At 45.2% G+C, this 23145-nt stretch overlaps 1 protein-coding gene across 1 annotated transcript; it reads left to right on the top strand.

The window, feature by feature from the left end:
- The first annotated feature begins 17307 nt into the window (after positions 1 to 17307).
- On the top strand, positions 17308 to 22125 carry pgap2 (post-GPI attachment to proteins 2). The gene is made up of 6 exons (XM_084450483.1): positions 17308 to 17531; positions 18095 to 18272; positions 18760 to 19009; positions 20140 to 20246; positions 21198 to 21306; positions 21587 to 22125. Exons 2-6 carry the CDS (start codon positions 18096 to 18098, stop codon positions 21715 to 21717), a joined length of 774 nt encoding a protein of 257 aa, XP_084306609.1. The 5' UTR covers positions 17308 to 17531; position 18095; the 3' UTR covers positions 21718 to 22125.
- The last annotated feature ends 1020 nt before the right edge of the window (positions 22126 to 23145 follow it).

Raw genomic sequence — 23145 nt, forward strand, 5'->3', positions numbered from 1 at the left:
ATAATAATAATGTGTTTACCTCATCATCCATTTTATGGATCAACTTTAGGTGCTTGTCCAGTCTGCTGACCTTTTCAGGTCGCAGACTGGACAAACCAGGTCCCGTCTGCATCTGGAGAAGTCAAGACAGTAAGTAACACCCACGCAGACTGCGGAGCGTGGGCACAGAATATCACATCACCCTAACAACATAACAGAACACTGGCTACACTTTCTCTAATCCCTTACCAAACACTAATCAGAAAGCAATTTTATTTATTTATTTCATAAACATCACACATATACAACAGACATTGGACAACAGGTACCTAGCGCTCCCATAGCGAAGGAGCAAATTCTCCTCACAGTTCTGCACCACATGCTTAAACGTAAGATGCTGCCGAAGGTTGACAGTTATTTTTACATAAGCTGCAAAGCCTGGTGTCTGAGCTCATCTGTAGGAGGTTGGGTTAGTTACAGACTCATCTTTAGGGGTTTGGGTTAGTTACAGAATGTAAACCGCTACCAGACTCAACATTGTTAACTTTGAGGTTTCCAGCAAAGCGGTAATGATAAATAGTGGGAACATCACAAACTAAGCTTAGACTGTAGCTGTAGTTGTAGGCTAAGAATGTAGTTGTAACTGTAGCTTAGACTACCCTAACTCTGCTAATAAATCTGTATTAGATTTTTTTTTTTAAGATTAGATTTGGTTCCAGATTTGTATCTAATTACAGTAATGAATAAGGTTAGATACGGATCTGGAACCAAATCTAATCCAAGTCCAATAACAAAGAGTAAGATTAGATACGGTTCCGGATCTGCCTACCTAAGGCTAGGGTCATGCTAGCGTTCAGCAGCTAGCTAGTTAGCTGATCGAATTCAGCTAAAAACACTTAAGATTACACCTTAAAACGTACTTTCGACCGCATATTTTGTTGCCAACAGGACAAAGATACCTTTATCTATAATTTTCTGATGGAGAATTGCATCCATTAACACAATTTCAATGCTAATTTATCAACATAGCTAGAGAGAAAAATCGTGCTTACCTTGCCATGTGCTCTCGATCAGGAAGGGTGAAGAAACAAGAAATAGGCAAAAGGAAGTAAGCGTGGACATGGGTTGGCGCAATCCAAATTCAAATTTAATTGGTCGAGGTACAAATGCCTATAACTTTAGCTATAGGCATTTAACCCTAACCCTAACCCATCCACGACTGGGGGTCTCCGGTGGGCACCAAACACGCCTAAATTCAAGAAAGAAGGTAGGTATGGGGGTCTACTGTTGTGAGCCGAGGAGGGATATCAGGGGCCGGGGGGCCTGGAATATCATCAGGAGGGAGGACACGCCAAGATAAAAGTGCTAGGAATAAGTGCTAATCCAAAGTGCAATAAAAAGTGCTGAGGAGGGTCTCATCCCTAAATACATCCCCCTCTAACATATACAAACACTCACACAAGCACACTAAGATATAAATATAGATAAATAAGGGCGTTCCCCCTCCATCCAGGTTCCCTCCCGGGCGTTCCCCTTCCATCCAGGTTCCCTCCCGCCCAGAATCTCCCCATGCTTCAATGTTCTAATTGATTCAGACCCACAGGGAAGACTGTGCCTAGTTTTTGGATCCACTGTCTCCCTAGCGAGCCTCTGCGCTCTGGACCATCGTACCCCAAACTCAAAACCCGAGATACGCAAGTTGATGCTACCATGTCTCCTGAAATGATTGTACAGCAAGGTGGGTTTATCAGTTTTATCAATTGCGTACAGATGTTGTTTGAGCCTCTGTAACAAACTGCTTACGGTCTGCCCAATGCACAGTCTGCCACAGGTCTCGCACTTGATACTGTAAACCAGATTGGATGACCCAGGCTCCACGGTCTGCCACACTGGTGAGCCCAGGTCCGTATATCGGTTCCTTAGAAACTTTACCCTGCTAAAATACGTTTCAAATTTGTCCTTCGGACTTTTATTCAGGGAGGCATGTACCAGATAATCCTTCATATTCTTATTCCTTCTATAAGCTGCTATCACTCTAAAGCCGGTTAGAGGTTCCATTCTGTCCTGTACTTTCAAGAAATTGTTTTTGATTTTAAAATTCAACCTACGAGAGGCGGGGGAGAAGGTGGAGACGAAGGGGACCAGATGTTGAGAGCCCTCGTCCCTCTCTGGTCTGGGTTCCTGCCCAAAGCTCGCCCTAACATCAGCCCTGATGTTATGCAGGAAGGTTCTCTTATAACCTCTAGTTCTAAGAACCTTAAAGAGCGTCTTTGTAGCCAACTCCACATCTGCTTTTACTGTGCAAATACGATGGAATCGAATGAGCTGCGATTTAACTATCTCCCCAAACGTATGCTTGGGGTGATAGCTGGAGCAATGCACCAGTGCATGTGTGTCGGTCAGTTTAAAATATACCCTAGTCCCCAGACCAATGTTTCCCTCCCCTCCCCTCACAAAGAACACCTCTGTGTCTAAAAATTATATTCTCTCCTCCTGCAGGTTGAACTTCACCGATATAGAACGGTGGTGACTATTGAGGACATCAATGAAATCCTGGAATTCCTCCCTCGAATGGCTCCTAATGCCAGATATATCGTCCAGGTACCGGACATACAGTATCGGGAGTTTGCTACATTTGGGGAAGATAGTTCGCTCCCAGTCAGCCATATAAATATTGGCATACGCGGGAGCGAAATTCTTCCCCATAGCCGTCCCATGCACCTGGAGGAAACATCTGGAGTCAAAGACGAAGTCATTCCTAGTCAGGCCTAACTCTAGAAGGCGAAGCAGCGCCTCATCTGGTCTGGAAGGGTCCGGATATTTAAAAAAAAAAAATCTCTCTCACTGCCTTAAAGGAAAATGCTCGTTTTTGACAACCTGGACCTTATTTACGACATATTATAAGAAGTTTGACTCACCGAGATCACTTTGGTGTAGTTCGGAGGCCTGTAGAAGAAATTTAAAATCCAGCGCGAGCCAGTATATCCATGTAATGACGGTGGACGGGGCAACGAGAATGCAGTTTCTCAAAATCTATTTTCGGCCGCTAAACGGTTGTTTTCATCAATCAGATTGGATGAATCGACAGTTGAGATTCCTCAACGCGAGCCATTGTAGTGGTTTTCAAATACGGGGTCTTTAGCCTCTGTAATATGATCTTTACACGCCTTTCCCCACTTGCTCCAGCACGCATGCGCACAGGCCAGCGCGCAGACTGGCTATTCTCCGGCTCACATTCTCTGCGCTACGATCGGATTGTTGCGGACGAATGACGACGACAATATTCTCGGCACCAACAACGATCGTAGCGCAGATAACGTAAATAAGGTCCAGGTTGTCAAAAACGAGCATTTTCCTTTAAGACCCAACAGGGTCTCAATATTAGAAAAGAAGGATGATCCTGGCACTCGATGAGGGTAGATAAAAAGCCTTTATTAATACATGGCTAATAAGTTAAATAGAAAAGTCTACATGTTTCGACCAAAACTGGTCTTCATCAGGACTCAGGGGTCTCAATATTAGTGTACAGAGAGTCTATATCAAGTTTAAGTTATAGGTATCTTTAATAGAGTCCGACCGATTAATCGGTTAACCGATATATCGGGCCGATATTCACACTTTTACAAATATCGGCTATCGGTATAATAAAAAATAAAAAAAATCATGTATTTATTGTGCAAACTCCAAGACATGTAACAAACAGTACAAGTCAGCAGTAAATGGGAAGTTTGACAGTTTTAGCATATCAATAAGACAAAAGCAAAAACAAACACAAAAATGAACAGTGCTCAATGAACCGCTAAACTAACCCACCCACCCAGTTTACCACCCACCCACATGTCCCAGGAGGTACAAAGCACTTTTCCTTAAATGACAAAAATAACAAAAACAAAATAAATGTACAATAACTAAGTAAAAAGTAAATAGCTAAAGGACAGAGAAATAAATAGAGGTATTGGTCAGAATTAAGTGTCTATTGAAGTTAGAGAGGTAACATGGGAGAGAAAGGGGTCCCAAGTTCTGTGGAATCTTTGTAAAGATCCTCTGACCGTGTGTTTCATTTGTTCTAGATGCAGAAAATACACATTCAATCTTTCAACCAAGAAGTTGTGCCAGGGGGGTTAGGACTTTTCCAATGTAGCAATATACGACTTTTGGCTATGAGGGATGCGAGTGAATTTAATATTGTCCTCCACCACCAGAATATCGGCCACCAAATATTGGGATATCGGCCACAAATATCGGCCACAAATATCGGTGTCGTATCGGTATCGGCCACTGCAACGATCCTGAAAATCGGTATTGGATCGGCCTTAAAAAAAAAGCATATCGGACACTAATCTTTAATATAACTGTCATGTAACTGTGACAAGGGGTTTAAATAAAAATCAATGTATTCGGCTATTCTATAAGATTCACTCCCACAGTCCGACACGATCGGCCTCCCGGGGGGGACCTGATGTGGAACCACGTCTCCGGATCCTTATGGATCTTTGGTAGAAGATAGAATTAATGAGGATGCGGAGGATCTTCGCCAAACAGGTAAGTCATTTGTTTTGCAGATATCATTTTCTCTTCATACAGGTTGGAAACCATAGCTCTAATCTGCTCCTGGGTCTCCAGTTGCAGAGAGCTGGTCAGAGGTAAGTAATGTTTTCTGTTGTTTAACTGTATTTTTCCTTCTGTGAGGTATTGATTTTTATCCATTATAATAATCTTTGACCCCTTGTCAGCAGGTTTAATAACTATATCCCTATTGTTTTTGAGTTTGTTTAATGCTTTTCTTTCCCCAATTAACATGTTGTTTTCTTTTTCACAGGTCCAGCGGATCCCCTCCAGGTCCCGAACATCCTCCCTAATCAGCCTCTGGATGGAATCTGAGTCCCAACTGGGGTCCCAGTTGGAGGGGCTGATGAACGGTTCCCGGGGGAAATCCACCGAAAACTGGAAGTGGTCGAGAAGTTTTAGTCTGCTGTGATATTTTGCTAGATCTCTATATAACTCTTCTCTATCCGTTCCAGATGGTGTAGGAATAAAAAGAGGCCTCTCTTCAGTAACCCTCCAGACTTAGGGGTCTAGGTTGAGGTTAGGCAGAGAGCCATTGGTGTGTGAATGTATGGGTGAATGAGAGGCCATTGTAAAGCGCTTTGGATAAAAGCGCTATATAAGGGCAGTCCATTTACCAGTTTAGAGGTTGGGGTCAGGGTTAGAGGTTAGGCTTAGGGTCAGAGATTAGGTTTAGTTAAGGTTAAGGTTAAATTGAGATATTATTTTCTCAATAATAGAAGGCCACTAAGCCTTACATTATGACTGTTAACTAGGATATTAATGGCTTGTTTTTTTCCACTTTTTTTACCTAGTTATGGCACTGATGTGGTTTCCCTTATTGAATCATACTTTAAATAACTGTAAATAATTAGTTCAATCCAGAAAGAGAGAATGGCTTACGGCATCCAGGATGTTGGTTTATTGTTAAAGCATTATCACAGGATGAAGGGCAAACAATTACACATGCATAGTACATCATACTAGCTAGCTGAAACAGAGGGTTTCAGCCATACATATAGTCTTAACAGCGTCACTAAATATATCAGGTAATAGGAAGATTGCAATCGTTCGCAGATACAGCAACCAAATCTTGACCTGGTCAGCAGCCAGCCCCGATTAGACCGGTTGCCTTGGCAACAGAACATTCTAGATGGTTGTGTCCAGTTTAGTGCCTGTACCTGTCTTCAGACCTCGTGCCTGGTCAGGTGCTTTCTAAAGTGAGTGGTCAGCGTATGGCTTACTGGGGGTCAACAGTAGCTGGCGAAATAGCTCCAGGGGACCTGGTCCCAGGCGAGTTGAACAGCTGTCCACCTAGAGACGGGATTTCTCGTTGCGGTATGAAGTTCGCGGCTAACCCGCCGAGCTCGAAACAGAATGAATATCACCTATTAGCAAACAAAACATGTTCAGTCACAATTATACTGTTAAAACTAAGATGCCTGGATAAAAAAAAAAGTTTTCCAACGGATATATTTGACAAAAGTAGATTAATAAGCAAGCCGCTTTTCATTGCTAACTCAGAGCAGGGAGAGCCATGAACGCGCATTTGCATTTCACAATCTGTTCGTGGACTACAAGAACGCGTCATTGATACCTTTGACTGCGCATGTCAAAGGTATCAGTGACGTGTTTTTTTCAAAGATGGCGCGGTTCAATAGGGCTTCACATTAGATTTCGAATCCTGGGGGCCTGCTCTGTCGATGCAGTCGATACAGCAGCTCCATAATGACATCTGCTGGTCAATTCATGGTATGGCAGCTGTATCGACTGAGTCAAGTCCTAGAGAAATTTGGGGCAAAATACAAATGAGCCCACCGTCATGGAACTGTACTAGAAGGGAGAAAATTGTTTTGACACAACTCCGACTGAACCACAGAGGATTGGGTAGCACTTTATTTATGATGGGAAAGAGGGATAGTAATAGGCTACATGTGTGGCCTGTGGTGTGGAAGAACACGTTGAGCACATTCTGTTATACTGCACCAAGTTTGAGGGAGAAAGGAAGAGACTACGGGATGAAATCAGAGAGGCAGAACGAGATTGGAGTCGAGGGGGATTATTGGGCAGTGAAGGGGTAAGGCTCAGCAGGAAGGCACTTTTCACATTCTTGGGTGTCACAGGGCTCTTGAAAAGATTAGATTAGTCTTTATTGTCCTTTGCAGGAAATTCATGTCTACTGAACTGTACAAGTGCAACACACAACATAAATCCATTATTCCCAAACCCCACATTCAATTTCACATTTACACATATACACCAAGACGAATTTACACATACCTATACAGTAACACAGTAGTGTGTAATGGCAGAGGGAACAAAGCTCTTACTGAAATGGGCTCATTTCCAGGCCAGGGCTCTGTATCTGCAGCCTGATGGAAGCAGAGTGAAGTGTGGGTGGAGGGGGTGACTGGGGTCATGTGCTATGGTGTGTGCTTTGCGAGTGATGGCTTGGTTATTGAGGTCTGAGAGGTTGGGGGTGGGGAGGCCGATGATTTAGATACGGAGGAGTTTGTTTTTGTTGGGGGCAGTGAGCATGTTGAAGAAACGGGGAGCAGTAGAGGAGAATGGGCTGGATGGTGCTGATGTAGAGCAGCAGCAGGAGGTGGGGGGCTATAAGGATATAGGAGCTAGGACTCCTGTACATTAGGTGGCGGCATGCACATCTAAGCTGGTTGCGGTCCTACATAAAATGCAAAGAAGAAGATGTCTTGTTCAGGTCTGACAGTGGTGTGGCCAGCGACCCCTGTGTGGGTTCTGGAACCAATGGAGGTGGACTTCACATTGTTACATGTTGAAGTAAGGGAAGCCAATGCAGATTTGGTGTCTGAGTTTTATACGTATACTGACAGTAAATATGCTGAGTGTGTGTGCAGGTGTTTACGGATGGTTCCAAAGAACCGCTGTCTGTGGTTCTGCAGTTGTAGTCCCTAGTCATGGAGTTTCTATATGTCAACTGACATCTATGTTCTTGAGTGTTTTTACAGTTGAATTGTATGCCATTTGGCTGGAGTGGGTTGAGCATCAGTTAGGTACGTCTAGTAGGCTACTCGCCAGGACCTGCTGTCCGAAATTATGGAAAGGCATTCCCGAGTGCGGAAATTGGGTACGGTGGTTTCCTTCCTGTGGGTTCCTGCCATGGATGTATTAATAGAACCTATAGGCATATTTGTAAATATCATGTTGCATAACAGCATTCCTAGCGGACATAAGGGGAAAGTTCATTTTCTTACCCCTATCTACAAGAAGCGCACCATGAACATTTTGCAACAGGACAGCATGGATTCGGAGTCAGAATATGACTTCAAAGATCTAATAAAGAAAAATGCCCTTTTGCTTGACATGTTTGTTAATGCTTATTCCCTTAAATAGGAACACATAAGCTGAACGTAGGCTGCAGCATCACGTTGATAAATTGGCAAACATGTAAGTTACAGGCTACGTCCGAATAAGTGTGATCTGGAAAGATGTTCAGGCGGTAGCCTACAGTAGGGGTACAATGTTGAAATTTGTATATATACAAATTTTTATATATACAGGGGCCAGTCTTATTATGAATCAGGCTAGTTCGTATGGTAACGTTATTTCAAATCACCACATGCTATGACAACCACACAAGAGTCATCAGATTTCCGTGCGCGTAATAATGACCGACATCACAATGGCTATAATTCTATATAAGTAGGCTAATTCCACAGAGTTGAATATTGTTTCAGAGTTAACTTCACATTGACGGACAACCGCATCCTTATACAACACGATTAATCAGCAACTTGTAAATGCAATTATATGTCGAAGTAAGTAGATTGATTTTTGAATCTATGTGAACTTCTTTTTATTTAAAGTTTACAATTCATATTTGAAGACTTTTTGAAGATATTTGAAGACTTTTAAATATAACACCACCTGTAAGTGGTAAGTACGTTTTATTTATAAACCATGTGCTGTACAATAGGAAAATCTAAGAAAATAGGAGTAAAGGAACAATATAAAACATTACTGTACAGAAAAAACTATACAGAAGGCAAACACACTACAAAACAAAAGTGTTTACGGACCAGACATGTAACGAGGACGCAGTGGGGAACAGAAGCTGTGGCGCGCAGAAAATAATTGTTTCTTGCACTCTGTCTCAACAGAGCCCCTATGGATTCTAAATATATGGATAATAAATCCATGGGTGAGGCCTCTCCTTCAAACGGTTCCAACTTGCAGGAGGTAACCTAACACTATGTAACATCATCTTACAAAAATTATATATATATATAGGCTATATATATATATATATTCCAGTTGATCCATTGACACAGTTTTGTCATCATTGAACCTGTCTTGCAGAAAAAGCCGATTGAGCTCGTGAATGGCCAGAAACAGGGTGACCATAAGCCCATTGAGGAGGTCATCACGGAGGACATTGTGGCCCCCAAGCCCATTGATGAGGTCATTGAGACCCCCATGGGCATTGAGGAGGCCAGTGAGGACCCCGAGGACATTGACGAGATCTTTGAGGTCATTAAGGAGGCCTTCAAAGAGGTTGAGGGGCTCATGGAGGAGGTAAATGAAAACCCCAAGGTCCTTGAGGAGGTCATTGAGGCCCCCAGGGTCATTATGGAGTACATTGAGGCCATCTGGAACATCATGGACGCTATTGAAGCCCCCACCGTCATCGAGGATGTCATCAAGGAGGCCATTGAGATCCCCAAGACCATTGAGGAGGTCATCAAGGAGGACATTGTGGCCCCCAAGCCCATTGAGGAGGTCATTGTGGCCATTGAGGTACCAAAGGTCATCGTGGAGGCCATCAAGGAGGCCATGGAGCTCCCCAAGGCTATTGAGGAGGCCATCAAGGAGGCCATTGAGGAGGCCATCAAGGAGGCCATTGCGGTCCAGCAGTCAGCAGGTTAGACATTTTGGGTGTTAGGGCATCTATTTCTATATATCATAATATGATCTATATTTCATATCAAACAATTTTCCTTCTCTCTTCTCTACACAATACTCAATTTAGAGATCATTTTTGCAGAGGAAGTGAACAACAAGAAAAATATGATGATGAAGAAGAAGAAGAAGGGGGTTCGTAAATTCTTCAGCGGCCTCTGGAAGATCATGACCTGCTCCTCAAAGATCCCAAAGGATGACTGAAGTTGACTGAGAGCAGCACCAGCAACCCCCCCCTCAAACAATATCCATTCAATCCTTCCAACCAGACCCCAACCACCCATGCAATCCATTCAATCCCCCTGCACAATCCTTATGCCTATCCAAACCTCCTCCACTATATCAATATACTCCATAAATATATATATATAAATCAATAAATATGTAAATCAATAATAAGTCATTGTTCTTTTTTCCAGATGTCAATGCCATTTTATTTATATAGCACTATTCGTAAAAAGAGACAGATAAAAACATAAATCATACCAACACAGTGAGAACAGATTTAAAAGAAACTATAAAAGTAGAAGCATTTTAGGATAGTGTGAAATAGAATAAAAACTATAAAACAGAATTCAAATTAAGAGCACAAAGATATTAAAACAAGTAAAACTATGTGGTAAAAGCAATGTTAAAAAGTTGTGTTTTAAGATCTTGCTTAAAAATTACCTGCCTCTTAGTCCTGGCTCTAGGGACCATTAAAAGCTCAGTGTCAGAGGACCTGAGGGCCCTACTGGGTGTATATCTTAAAGCATATCTGGTATGTATTTAGGTGCTTGATTATGTAATGACTTATAGATTAATAAAATAATCTTAAAATCTAAAACTGACAAGTAACAAGTGCAGTGTGTGCCCTCCTGGTCTTAGTGAGGACATGTGCTGCAGCTTTTTGTACTATTTGGAGTTGGCTAATAGCTTTCGTTGGTAGACCAGATAGGAGAGTGTTACAGTAATCCAACCTGCTACTGATAAAAGCATGCATTAGACTTTCAATGTCAGCCTGGGAGGGAAAAGGTTTCACTTTAGCAATGATTCTCAAGTGATAAAAAGATGTCTTAGTCGCATTCTTAATATGGGCCTCCAAATTAAGATCTGAATCAAACATAACACCTAGGTTTCTGACTTGGCATTTGCTACAGAGTCAAGGGAAGCGCTCAATTTGGCATTAAAATTGGTCACTAGGTCATTTACATGTGACAGCCCCACTTCAGGGGTTGTTATTCAGGGGTTGTGTTCATCATTATTGCAAAGTTATCGGCTGCTGCAGAGTTTAGGCAGCGTTTTAAGTTAATCTCAACTTTGGGTGTCAGTGCTGTAAAAAAAAAAAAATACAAAAGTGGTCAGAAACGGCCTGGTCACTGATAGAAGATACAACAGTCGTGAGACCCTTTGAGATCACAAGGTCAAGGGTGTGGCCTTGTGAGTGGGTCCAGTGACATGCTGACTAAAGTCCATTGAGTTCAAGAGGTTTATAAAGTCCCTGACCTTCGAGTCACCCTCATTATCAACATGCAGATCGCCTGTGATGATAATCTTATCATAGATTGTGTGATATGCTTCTGCAGCTCAGAGCGTCCATAGCTATGGTGGCTGTCCCTCCCCCTTTTTTCCCCACTTCTAGTAGACTGGAAGAAACTAGACTTTGGAGGAGAGGCTTCAATAAGGACTGCTGACCCATTTTCATGTAGCCAAGTCTCAGTTGGAAAAATACTGTCTAATTTACGTCCACATATAAGATCGTTGATGAGGAACGTTTTCCCAGCTAGGGACCTGATGTTCAGAATTTCCATTGATATATTCTCTGGATAGAGGGGCTGACTCGCGCTACACTTTGTTAGAGGCACAGAAATCAAATTGTCTATGGATCCTCCATTTGGTCTGTGACTGACTCTGTAGTATCTTGTAAAAGCAAGGCATTGGGCAATCGTGTTTATAGGCCTACTACTAGAGACACGAGGATCACTAAAAACTGACTTTTTATTTTATTAAACCTTTATTTTACCTGGGAAGTCCTATTGAGACAGATGTCTCTTTTACAAAGGAGACTGATTTATTATGTCAAAAATCCCACCAGATCCATTTATGTACACTGTGTCAGTAGGATCGGGACCTAGGAGAGATGGATTGGTAGAATTTTCAACAGGATGTCAGCGCCTGAGGGAAGAAGCCATGTTCTCAGAGAGCAGCCTGTCCCCCAGCTGATTTGGGTGGAGACCATCACGTTTCAGTAGGCTAGGCCTCTCCCAGAACAGATCTAAGTTGGAGATGTAGGGGACTCCTAGAGAAGCGCAGTAATCCTGTAGACAGGTGTGAAGCCCAAACAGTCTGGACCATCTCTCAGCACCCCTTCTGTATGTAGGGGCCCAGAGATGAGGATCCGTTTTCCAGTGTTTAGCAGGGAACTTATAAGTGCTTTAAAATCATCCTTTAAAACCTCCAGAGCCTGCAGATCATCCCTCTCTCTCTCTGTCTCCTCCACAGGTATCAGTGGATACATCTCTGGATTTATTTTATCATCTCTGTACACCTACCCACCCTTTATATCTCAAATAGGCTTCCTCCAGCATCTGTGCTGTCCTCTGCAGAACCAAGCCCCACCCCTGCTGCGAGCACGCAGGCTCACAGGCCCCCCAGGGCCTCCATCCCCGTGGGGCCCAGGGAGCACTTCGACTGGCCCGCCGCCCGCGTGGAGATGGAGCAGCTGATCATGTGCTGAGCGGGCGAGGCGGGAGAGAGGGCCACCAGGGAGGCCAGGAGGGAGGACCAAGAGCAGCACTGGTGGAGAGGAGGGGCTGGTCCCCGCGGGGGGCCGAGAGGGCAGGGCCCAGGCTAACAAGCCCGTCGAGGGGGAGGAGTGAGTCAGGGTGGCAGAGAAGGATGGGAATGAGGAGCCAGCAGTAGACCCAAGGGCCCCCCCTCACATAGCCACGGTGCGCTCTGTGCTCCTGGTGGGGAAGGGACAGGGCGATGTGCGCTTCAGGCTCGCGGGACAAGAGCGTCAGACCATAGGGGGTCAAAGGGCACACTCTGCTGACGGGGCGGGCCTCATGCATTCCCACCAGGGCACGGTGAGGCGCCTGGCGGCCCCCTGCTGGCGTCCGACTCCTCCGACCGCACGGCGAGGCTGTGGGACCTGGGGAGCGGAGGGGCCGGGAGGGGCCTGACCAGCGCTGCCTGTCCTACCAGGCTGACGTGCTGCTCGCCGGCGTCCCCAACAAGGTCAGCGTCTTCGGCTCCAGAGGTGAGTGGGGCCGTCACTCGTCACCAGGCTCCGCGGCATCTTGTCAGTTGAGACGCCATTTTAACCTGTGGTGGTCTGGCAAAAACAGCCACAAAATACAAAGAGTATGAATAGGGATGCAAAATTCTGGAAATACTCACACACTTCCCACAGGGATTAACAGGAATGTATGGGAATTAATCAAATACAAATAGTATGAAGACATCACGCAATGTTACTTGGTGAGTCAGACATATGCTATCGGCTGTCCCTGATTGATGATGTCACACAGTGGCAGAACCCCTGGTGGAGCGTCTCCATCTCCATAATGAGGCTGTGCTGTGCCTGGCTGAGGACGACAACTACATCATCTCCGGCAGCCAAGACCATACCGTGACCACAGCCGAAGGGCAGGAACGCCACTCCAGAAACTCCAGGTACTGTACACGCAAACACACACACACACCACACACACACTCCGGGGTGACAGTTAGTGAGCGGGATGTGCATCCGTATGTCTGTCTATGCTGATTGGATGGATTTCACACTCGCGGCACCACAAGTCAGGTCAAGTCATCCCTGCAGAGGATGGAACGGTGTCACGTTTGGGCTAGAACCAGGTTTAGGGTTAGGGAGAAAGGTTCAAATCATTACATTCTAGTGGCCACAAACCAACACCTATTTTACAGCCTAACTGACACTCTCTTACTCAGAGCTAGCGGCATGGACGTCCTCTGCAGCCATGGGATCTAGTCTCGTTTGGTCAGAGCAGAGCCTGCTTGTGTAACAGCCAGTAGCATGTTATGGTCTTGCTCTGCGCACCACAGCTTCTGTTCCCCACTGCCTCCTCATTACATGTCTGGTCCGTAAACACTTTTGTTTTGTAGTGCGTTTGCCTTCTGTATAGTTTTTTTATGTTTTATATTGTTCCTTTACTCCTATTTTCTCCAATTTTCCTATTGTACAGCACATGGTTTATAAATAAAATGTACTTACCACTTACAGGTGTGTTCTTCATCTTATACGTATATTTGGCCCTCATGGGGTAGCCAGCGGATGCTTATTTGAATCATACAAGAGATGAGTTATTGGTTGGCTGAACTAGACGGGAGTGCTCAGGATGATCATGACTGACAGCTCAGCCGGTCACACAAGATGACATACTCTGGCTACCAGGACGCTCTCCAAACTCTCTCCAAACTCTCTCCAAACCCTCTCTCTCCCCACCCTCCATGAGAGAAGAAAGTTACTCTGTAGGGACTTTGCACTGAGCCTCCTGAACTCCCCCTTCAAGAACTGGCTCCCCCCCCTTCAGAACCCAGGTGTCCGGTCGGCACACCAGACATGAAGCACACCTGCAGACACCCAGGACAAGAACCCAAAGACACAGGATGTCTCCCATCCCCTCCCTGACAAGAATCTTGAATGACCATTTTAAATATTGAATGTTTGTTCTATTGGTAATTTGAGTTATCCTAGGTTTAATGTAAATATTCTTGTAAAATACTCATGCATTTCAGTTTTTAACTGCCATACAAGTGTCAAATAAAAAACTTGAACTTGAAACTTGAGCTTGATGTCCACCTGGGGTCAATCTCCTCTGCTCTCCTCCGCTCCTGTCCTCCTTTGGTCTTTGGGGCAGTACAGTTAGGATCAGACCGGTGGCTGAAAGGTTGCTGGTTCAAATCCTGAGCTGGGCCACTTGAAAAGATGGGAACTTAATCGGTGTCTCAAGGGCTGTTGGGTGAGTTCCTATCAATAATTGCCTAACATTGTGCCTGCTAATGGTGACATTGCGAAGATTAGAGGGGAAAGAAAACAGCCTTGGTGGGAGCCTGTACTGATGCTAGTCTCTCTCCAGACTCAAATATTACATTGAATTGCTGCGCTCTGCATAATACATAATAGAGTCTGTGCCACTTCGCCACCCAAGCAGGTATTCTGTTGGCATATCGATGGGTCAAAATTTAAAGAGTGACAGGTAATAGCAGCAAATGAGAGACACTAGCCCAGGTTAGGGAATATCTATGGGTGGGAACGCCTGATTGCGAAAGTCGTTACTGACTGGTATCGCCGGGATTCCGGCGCTACCAATGAATTGCCAGGATTTGAACACCAGATTTTTGCATGAAGTGTCCCAGTACCATAGAGAGATCTGCAGCATGCAGTAACATGGTTTTGGTGTTGAGACTATGGAGTCAGAGATGTGCTTGCCCAGTTTCACGTGCTGCTTCCTGTCAGACAGGACGTCTGTGGTCTACCTGCAGGTGGGGTCAGGTAAGCGCATGCTCCAGAGTGAACGGGAAGATGGTGTTGAAAGCAGAGCTGAAGTCTATCAACCAGGTGCTGGAGAATGAAGTGAAGGGCCATGTTTACTGCGTCGTCCACTGACCTGTTGGCTCTGTAGGCGGACTGCAGGGGGTCCAGGAGAGGGTCTGTGATGCATTTGAGAGGCTGCAGAACAAGGCACTTAAAAACCTTTATTGCTACAGTGGTCAGGGTGATGGGTCTGTAGTCGTCCTTGCTTTCTTGGGGACGGGGATGATGATGGAGCTCTTGAAGCAGGCTAGTACTTGGCATGTCATAGTGAGTTTGTTTGCTTCCTTCCTTCATTCATCTACCCTGGCATTCCCCTTCCCCTTACTTTTTTTGACCTCTCGTCCGTCCTTCACGTCAAACAGCTAGTAGGACTGGATGGGCCAGCTGACCGCACACACGCGCACACACACGCAAACACGAGCTGCAAGCTAGCCTCCCATAAAGGTCTCTCTCAAGGACATCTGCGACCAATGTTAGCTAGCCCAGTTCGCCATGCACTAGCCTACTTTGCGTCATGTTGGCTACCGGGTTGCGAGATTACTTTTCGTTTAGCAAGAACACCATAGAGTTTAGGGTTAAGGTTAGGGTGAGGGTCAGGTGTATGGTTAGGGTCTTCCTTAACCCTAAACTCAATGGTGTTATCGCTAAACTGCGAAACGCGTAGACACTCCCGGGTTACATTTGGCTGTGGCTATAGGCCATGGATGTATTAATAGAACTGGATACAGCCACTCCATTCACTGACCGCTATCAACAATGAAGCCCTATTGAACCGCGCCATCTTGGCAAATTTGTAGTCATTTGACCATTTCCGGTGACTTTTGTACTTGCGCAGTTTTGCTTTTCTGGCCTTCCGATGACTTTTGTACTTGCGCAGTTGTACTTCTGTCCTACGCGCGTCCACGGTCAACGTTGGCACCGCTTCTAGCTATCGAATGGCCGACTGGTGTAAGATGGATAGCCTAACGTTAGATAGATAAATGTAGGCTATGGTTATGTTAATAAAGCTAACAATGATGTTGTAACATGCATGCAGCACTGCCGATCTGAACGATTGATTCATTATTACCGTGGATCGGTATTGGGATTGATCAAGGGCGAATGTGAAATAGCAGCCACGAACTCAGCGGGTTATCCGAGATGCGGTAGCAGCGGCCAAAGCTCCTGCTGGCGGGGAGTAAAGCTTTTCAACTCGCCTGTCACTGGCTCCCTGGAGGAATTTAGCCTGGCTGCAATAACGTTATCGCGAACGGAATGAATACCATCTACTAGCAAACAAAATATGTTCAGTTATATTTAACCTGTTAAAACTAAGATGCCTGGATGAAAAAATAATTTCTCCAATGGATATATTTTACAAAAACAGGTTAATATGCAAGCCGGTTTTCATTGCTAAATCAAAGCGGGGAGAGCCGGGAACGTGCGTGGACGCGCGTCGGACAGAAAAGCACAACAGCGCAAGTACAAAAGTCACCGGAAATAGCAAAATGACTACAAATCTAGCCAAGATGGCGCGGTTCAATAGGCCTTCACTTTAGATTTCGAATCCTGGGGGCTTGGTTCCTGCACATGTGGGCATTCTGGGGAATGACAGAGTGGACAAGCAAGCCAAACTTGCAGTTTGAGAGAGAATACATTGACACAGCTATTGAGCTCTCTAAGTCTGAGGGGAAGAGTGTTGTGTGGAGAAAGGTCAATGAAGAGTGGCAGCAGCAGTGGGATCAGGAGACAAGGGGGAGGCACCTCTATGGCGTACAACGTAGAGTGGGTGGTGAGAGATGTAGAGGGGGAAACCGTAGAGAGGGGGTGGTGCTCACCAGGCTGCATATTGGCCACAGTACTTTGAATGGGTCTCTGCACGTTCTTGGGAAACACCTTACTGGAAACTGGTTCCAGAAACTGTGGATCATGTACTCGTGCAGTGTGAAATATGTATCTGAGAGGAAGGTTATGATGGAGGGAATGTGTAGGACTGGGCTGGTAGGCTCAGGTGTACAGGAAATACTGGAGTGTGGTAGTGGTGGGCGAGGCAGGAAGTATCTGCTTGGGTTTCTAAAGGAAACCGGCCTGATGGGGAGAGAATGGCCGGATCCCGTAGAGGTTTTTAGCTCCAGTAGATGGCGGTAATGCAACTTTTAGGATGCCAACCGCCGAAAAACCCCACAGAATAAGAAGTATTCGGGTCGAGTCGGGTGCACGGTGCTCGATGAGCGCCTCGGAAGTTCGGTCTCATACGTAACATCACTACTCATCACTACTCTCGCACACAGTTATCCGACCGGTGAAAGATAGCGGGGAACGCACCCAGCCTGCCTGATTTGAATTTTGGAATTACGTGTCACAACTTTTGACAAAGGTTACAATGGCAAGCTAGTTAGCTAGAGATATAGCTTCTAACTATTTCAGTGGATGCCACTGACAAGCCATCAGGCCATATAGTTAGCTAGCCAGCTAGGTTGGCTAACGACGTGTCGTCTGAATGGCAGTTAAGTTAACGTTAGCTACTAGCTAACTAATAGACAGACGCAAGGTACGTAAAGCGTTTGCCAGTGAGTTAGCACTAGGTAATCCAATTTAAGACAACGCGTTGGCCCGGTGTGCTTAACGTTAGATGGTCCTACGTCGTTGGTAGTAGCCATGCATAGCTAGCTAGCGAGTTTAGCAAAAGTCAGCCTATAGTCTAGCTAAAAGTAACGTTAGCTACCAACAACAATAATCTCAGCTAACAATGGTGATGGCCAACGTTAGCCAGTAAGACGGCTGTTCTAGCCTCCCGTCACCTGGCTCTCATCGGGGAGTACAGTAGTTTCTATTAGCTTGGTTTCCGGCCTAAAGCCCACTTTGTGTGACCATATCCGGTCACACAAATGCCGAATCGAGCAGCCTAGTCTCGCCAGTCGCTACGAATTAGAATAAAACATGAACATACTAAACGAAGTAGCCTATTCCAGAAGAAGTTATTGCCGCATCGTAGGCCTCTTTTGTGGACAGAGGGATCATGATCCACTTAGACTTGATACCACCCAGGCTACAACCGTTCTATGAGAGGTCAGTTGATTGATTATGCTCATTTTGCTCTCCCTCTCTGACTAGGATGCAAGGAGGCCTACCATACGGGAGTCTGGACAGGCCAAGGGACAAGCCGCTCATCCGGTTGCCTTTCACAGATTTCACAGTCGGTACGGTCTTGCTGGCTCTCACCGGTTTGATTGCCTGCGTTGCTATTTCTCTGACGTATCATTTCGAGGAGTCAACATATACTCACTGTCACGTAAGTTGGCCATTTTAATATTCGTATGACTGATTCGTCTGTTATGTCTGTAGTCGCGCTAGACCTGCCACACGTTTAATCTGTCAGCCTGGCCCTCTCTGGTGCAGCAAGGGATTGCTCTGTGTACCGTTGTGTGCATCATCTGGTCAGGGAATTATTTATGACCCTGTCACATGATTATTCAGCCAACCAACTTACTTCCAGCCCATTGACTCTAGCTAGTGTAACCGAGTAAAACATGAGAGTAGCTGCTGAAAGCGCTGACAGTTCCTCCAAGAGGGACGTCCCTATTGGTGCAACTGTCAGCATATCCACCTCACAAGCAGAGCTTGTTGAACGTGGGGTCGAATCCCACCCTGGGGAAGCCTTTAACACAGGTTGAACACAACGCAGATGAGAGTACGATGGTTACACTATTCCCTCATTATGGGTGATATTAACCTCACACTGATGTCATTACTCAAGCTGCCCTTTTTTGCCTTATCAGGTGCCCAACTACCTCCCCTCAATCAGTGCGTCAATCAGCCTGGTCCCTGAGCGGTATATCTGGCGTTTCTGCATCGGCCTGCACTCGGCCCCGCGCTTCCTGGCGGCCGTAGCCTACTTCAGTTTCTACCGCAGGCGCTTTTCCAAGAGCCTACTGGACCTGCTGCTCAGCGGGCTGGCTCTACTGACCGCCCTGATAGAGAATGTTGGGCTGCTGCTGCTCACATACGTGTCCTCTACAGAGACCTACAGTGAGTATGTTCACATTACATTCACATTAGAGTCATTTAGCAGACGCTTTTATCCAAAGCGACTAACAATAATTGCATTTAATGTAGGACAATGTACTACTACTCGCCAGAACTCACAAGTGCATCTCCTTTCTAAAATAAGTGACTAAGAGCATAATCTAGTGCTGAAGGCACTGGAATATGTAGAGGTGGGTCGTATGCCTACCTCCCTTGTTCTCTGTAAAGCGCATTGTGTTGCCTCTGGGTATGAAATGCGCTATACAAATAAAGCTTTGATTGATTGATTGAAGGCAAAGTACAAGAATAGCAATCTAAAATACAATAGGTGTACGCACGTGCTCAAAACACACACACACACACTGATGAATCTAGATTATATTCTAACTGTTATTGTTGCTGACATGTAAGCTTTCTATTACACGTCCCTCCTCTCAACTCACACACATAGTGGGTGTGTTAAGTAACTGAGTTACGTAGAACGCACTTAACGGGTTGCTCAGTTACGCTCAGACTGATCTGCTCAGAGCGCAAGTGAGCACTTCTAAACTACGATCAGTCAGAGGAAACAAAAGAAGATGGATCCAATGTAACTAGCTAAGACAGGGCTTCACCTGAAATGTTTCTCTTCACATACGAAAATGACTCTTGAACTCCTTGTCGGAGTAGGCAGGGACCGCATCTTCCACAAAACGGTGGATATGTGTCGCTGTTTGCCTGTTAACGTTATTTACAGCAAGTAACAACATCCTCCTCTACCAAAACATTGAATAACGCACCTACTACTGCTTTTTGCGTAGCCATTTTCAGTGAATGTTTTTGACATATGACGGTTTATCAGCAGGAATGCTCAGAATGAGCAGAACGTTAAGTGTTTTTAAAATGCCCTCAGCGCTCGCAGTGAGCATTCTAAGCGTGAGCGCTCAGTTACTTAACGTACCCAGTTCTTCATACCCCAGTGAATATGCAGTCTGTGCTTTTACCACACATTAGGTTCTCCCTAGTCAAGAGTGTAGGGCTGCTATAACGCACTACCTCTATTCATATCTGAATTGGACGGTATTTGCATGGAGTACCCAGCCACATTGTTCTCTTGTAGAGCTACTTACACTGCTGCGTATGTGTTTCCACAGGTGTGCATAAGAGTGGTTTCATCACGTTCGTCGCTAGCTCTCTGGTGCACATGCTCATTACTTGCAGACTGTGGCAGGTGATTAAGAAGTACAGCCTGAGCCCTGAGGTAGAGTGAACCCTCTTCCCTTACTTTACCCTTGTGTGTGTGTGTGTGTGTGTGTGTGTGTGTGCGCGCGCGCACGTGCTGTGCGTGATGTTTTGTGTCTATCGGCATTTTCTTCCTATTCAATTCTTGACTTTGTGAGATCTTTCTGATATGTGGCATAGGTCAAAATGTGACTTCCTCCTTTGAATGCTGTGGATCCCTTTTTCACCAGCAGATGGCAGTCTGGAGTGCCTGATCTAGACAGTTCATATGGGTCCCAGTTTCAACCATTCATACCAGTGGGGAAAAAGGCATGTTAAGCATTGGCCTAGCTTACTGCTGTCCTCGTTTCATTCATGATTATCAATAGTCGAGGGAGATATAAGGCAGCTCAGGTGCTCTTGGTAAAGCATTTGAGCTTGCCCATGTGTGCATGCGTGGTGCTTTTGCACAATTTTGTACGAAAATATCCCTAAGGCCCACCACTATAAGGCTAGTAGTGGGGATCTGAAGATGCCACTTGTCTTCCACCCGTGCTTGCGCGCACGCACACACACACACACACAGCCCCACTCAAAGCTCAGTTCTTAAATAGCTTTTTAAACAGACAATTTACAGCCATAGTTTCAACACCAGCGAAACAGGTGTTGAAATGAGATGTGTGTGTATGTTGGGTTGTGAGTGTGCATAATTTGCATGTGCGTATGGTTTGATTTAGAAGTGCGAGAGACCACAGAGTGTGCACACAGCCTGTTCAGAGCACAGCAAGGGAAGTGGGTTACAAAAAGGGTTGGCCAACTCAGTCACCAGCCAGAAGCGCACTAAAACACTCCAGCATGACAACTGCTACATCACAACATCTTTCGCATCCTTCACTTTCTTTTCTCATGCCATTTCTTGACTATGTAGCGATGGTAGCAAGAGATTATTTCAATATCATTCTGCCCCCACCCTTTCTCTTCCTCTCTCCAGGAGATGACGTCGTACCGCTGGAAGCTACGTCTCTTCCTGTTCAGTGTGAGCTGTTGTCTTGCTGCCTTCTACTTCTTCAGGCGCCACAACAAGTACTGTGAACCAGGAAGTGAGTGCTGCAGGCAGCTGCACCCCTTCTTATCCATTGAACTTAGTAGATCAGGTGGCGTCAATGTCAGGTTGCCTAATTAAACATGCTTCAAAGGAAGCTGAAGAAGAAACTTGACAAAAAGCCTGTGTTCTCTCTAATATCAATGACACAAAAGCCTGTGTCATTGACAGATTCTATCCACCGTGCTATATGTTGTATCTGCAAATGTCCCTCCACTCACACTGAATGTCTCTCTCTCTCTCTCTCTCTCTCTCTCTCTCTTCCTCCCTCTCTCTAGTATACACTCTTTTTGCGCTTTGTGAGTACCTGGTGGTCCTCTCCAACATGGCATTTCACATGACAGCATTCTGGGACTTTGGAAACCAGGAAGTGATGGTGGCCAAGCCCCCTGAGGACAAGCGGTTCTGAGGAAGAAGGGAACGGCTCATCGGCAGCGTTCCAATCCTATGGGCAGATTGACTGTGTCTGACTGTGCTAGTCGATGTGGCAGTGTGTCCTTGAGCTTGTGATTTAACTAATTTGCTGTAGGCGTGTGTAAGCAGATGCCATCATGGTTGTCCTAATGCCTATTTTATGGCAGCTGCACATAGAGGCTTTGAGCTCTGAAGTAGGAGGAATTTGGCTATGGAAGTGGAGAGTTGGTATGGTTGCAATGTTGATTTATTGCTCAGCATTAATTGACTCGCATACTTGCTGCTGAAAGTCATCCTGTCGCTAAATTATAGACCTTTGACGCCCCCCCCCACACACACACATACACACGCTACACCCACAGCCGTTTGAAAAGCCACAAGTGAATGAATGAAAGAGGCATAATTATGTTTCTCTCAGGAAATTAATCCCACTATAACAGATACTGTGTATCTTTGTAATTAAAGTGTTTTTATAGTGAACTTGAGTGACACTGCTTCATGTCTTGATGTACCCAGTGATCAGTTAAATTACTCTGTGACTGGTCTACCTGGGTGGAAGTTGTGATTTAGAAAAAAGGACTACATGAACACTAATGAATATCTGTACAGTCTGATATGCTAGGGGGTCATGACTCTTACTGTCAGTGTTTGACTTGGGCAGGAGCTTACAAGAGCTGACTACCAGCATCTCAGACATATCTAGAATATCAGCTCCAAGTATTGTGCAGCTCCTTCACTTCTATATACAGGTAGTACCAGTGGGCGTGTATTTCACACCCTTGATGCTTCAGTGACTGATTTAGCGCTGCATTCGTTAGCTATAACGAATATAAATGAAACCAAAGATGCTGGGAAATTTGTTTATTTACATGATTATTTTCATGGCTACCACAATGGAGGTTTTCATTTCAATCCACCCAAGCTAATTGCTCTAGGATCTAAGGTCGTTTCAAAGTCAGGAGTTGGTTGTGTTGGACATACCAGGAACTTCCGAATAAATTAATTTCTTGTTTATACAGTACATGCCCACCTCTATATACAGTATAACTTTGGAACATAGTCATAAGCTACAGGGTTAGGACTGTGTGTGAATATAGGTTGCTATGCAAGGTATGAGGACAGATAACAGTTTGATATGTAAACAGATGAATTAGGGTCACACACTGGTGCTCAGACAAAAGAGCATTGTTAACCTGCCGGTTTGGAGGAGAAGTGTAGGGGCATTATTTGACTGTCAAATCAGACCAGGGCCGTGATGTGGGATACAGACCATAACAGATAAACGTTGGATTTCCTCACAAGGGGGAAATTCCTCCTGTCGTTGTTTCCCGTATGTCAACCAAACGTCATGTGGACCATCATTTCTAATCTATTACAAACAACCATGGGTGGTTTATATGAGTGAAACCTCCTTCTGAGCCCC

Source organism: Borostomias antarcticus, assembly GCF_949987555.1.
Source record: "Borostomias antarcticus genome assembly, chromosome: 15".
Taxonomy (NCBI): Eukaryota; Metazoa; Chordata; class Actinopteri; order Stomiiformes; family Stomiidae; genus Borostomias; species Borostomias antarcticus.

Excerpts from the sequence above, each read along its gene's own strand:
- pgap2 (XM_084450483.1), top strand. The coding sequence starts at position 18,096 with ATGCAAGGAGGCCTACCATACGGGAGTCTGGACAGGCCAAGGGACAAG. Across the intron at positions 18,273-18,759 it reads CAACATATACTCACTGTCAC|GTGCCCAACTACCTCCCCTC; the intron begins GTAAGTTGGCCA and ends TTGCCTTATCAG. Across the intron at positions 20,247-21,197 it reads AGTACAGCCTGAGCCCTGAG|GAGATGACGTCGTACCGCTG; the intron begins GTAGAGTGAACC and ends TCCTCTCTCCAG.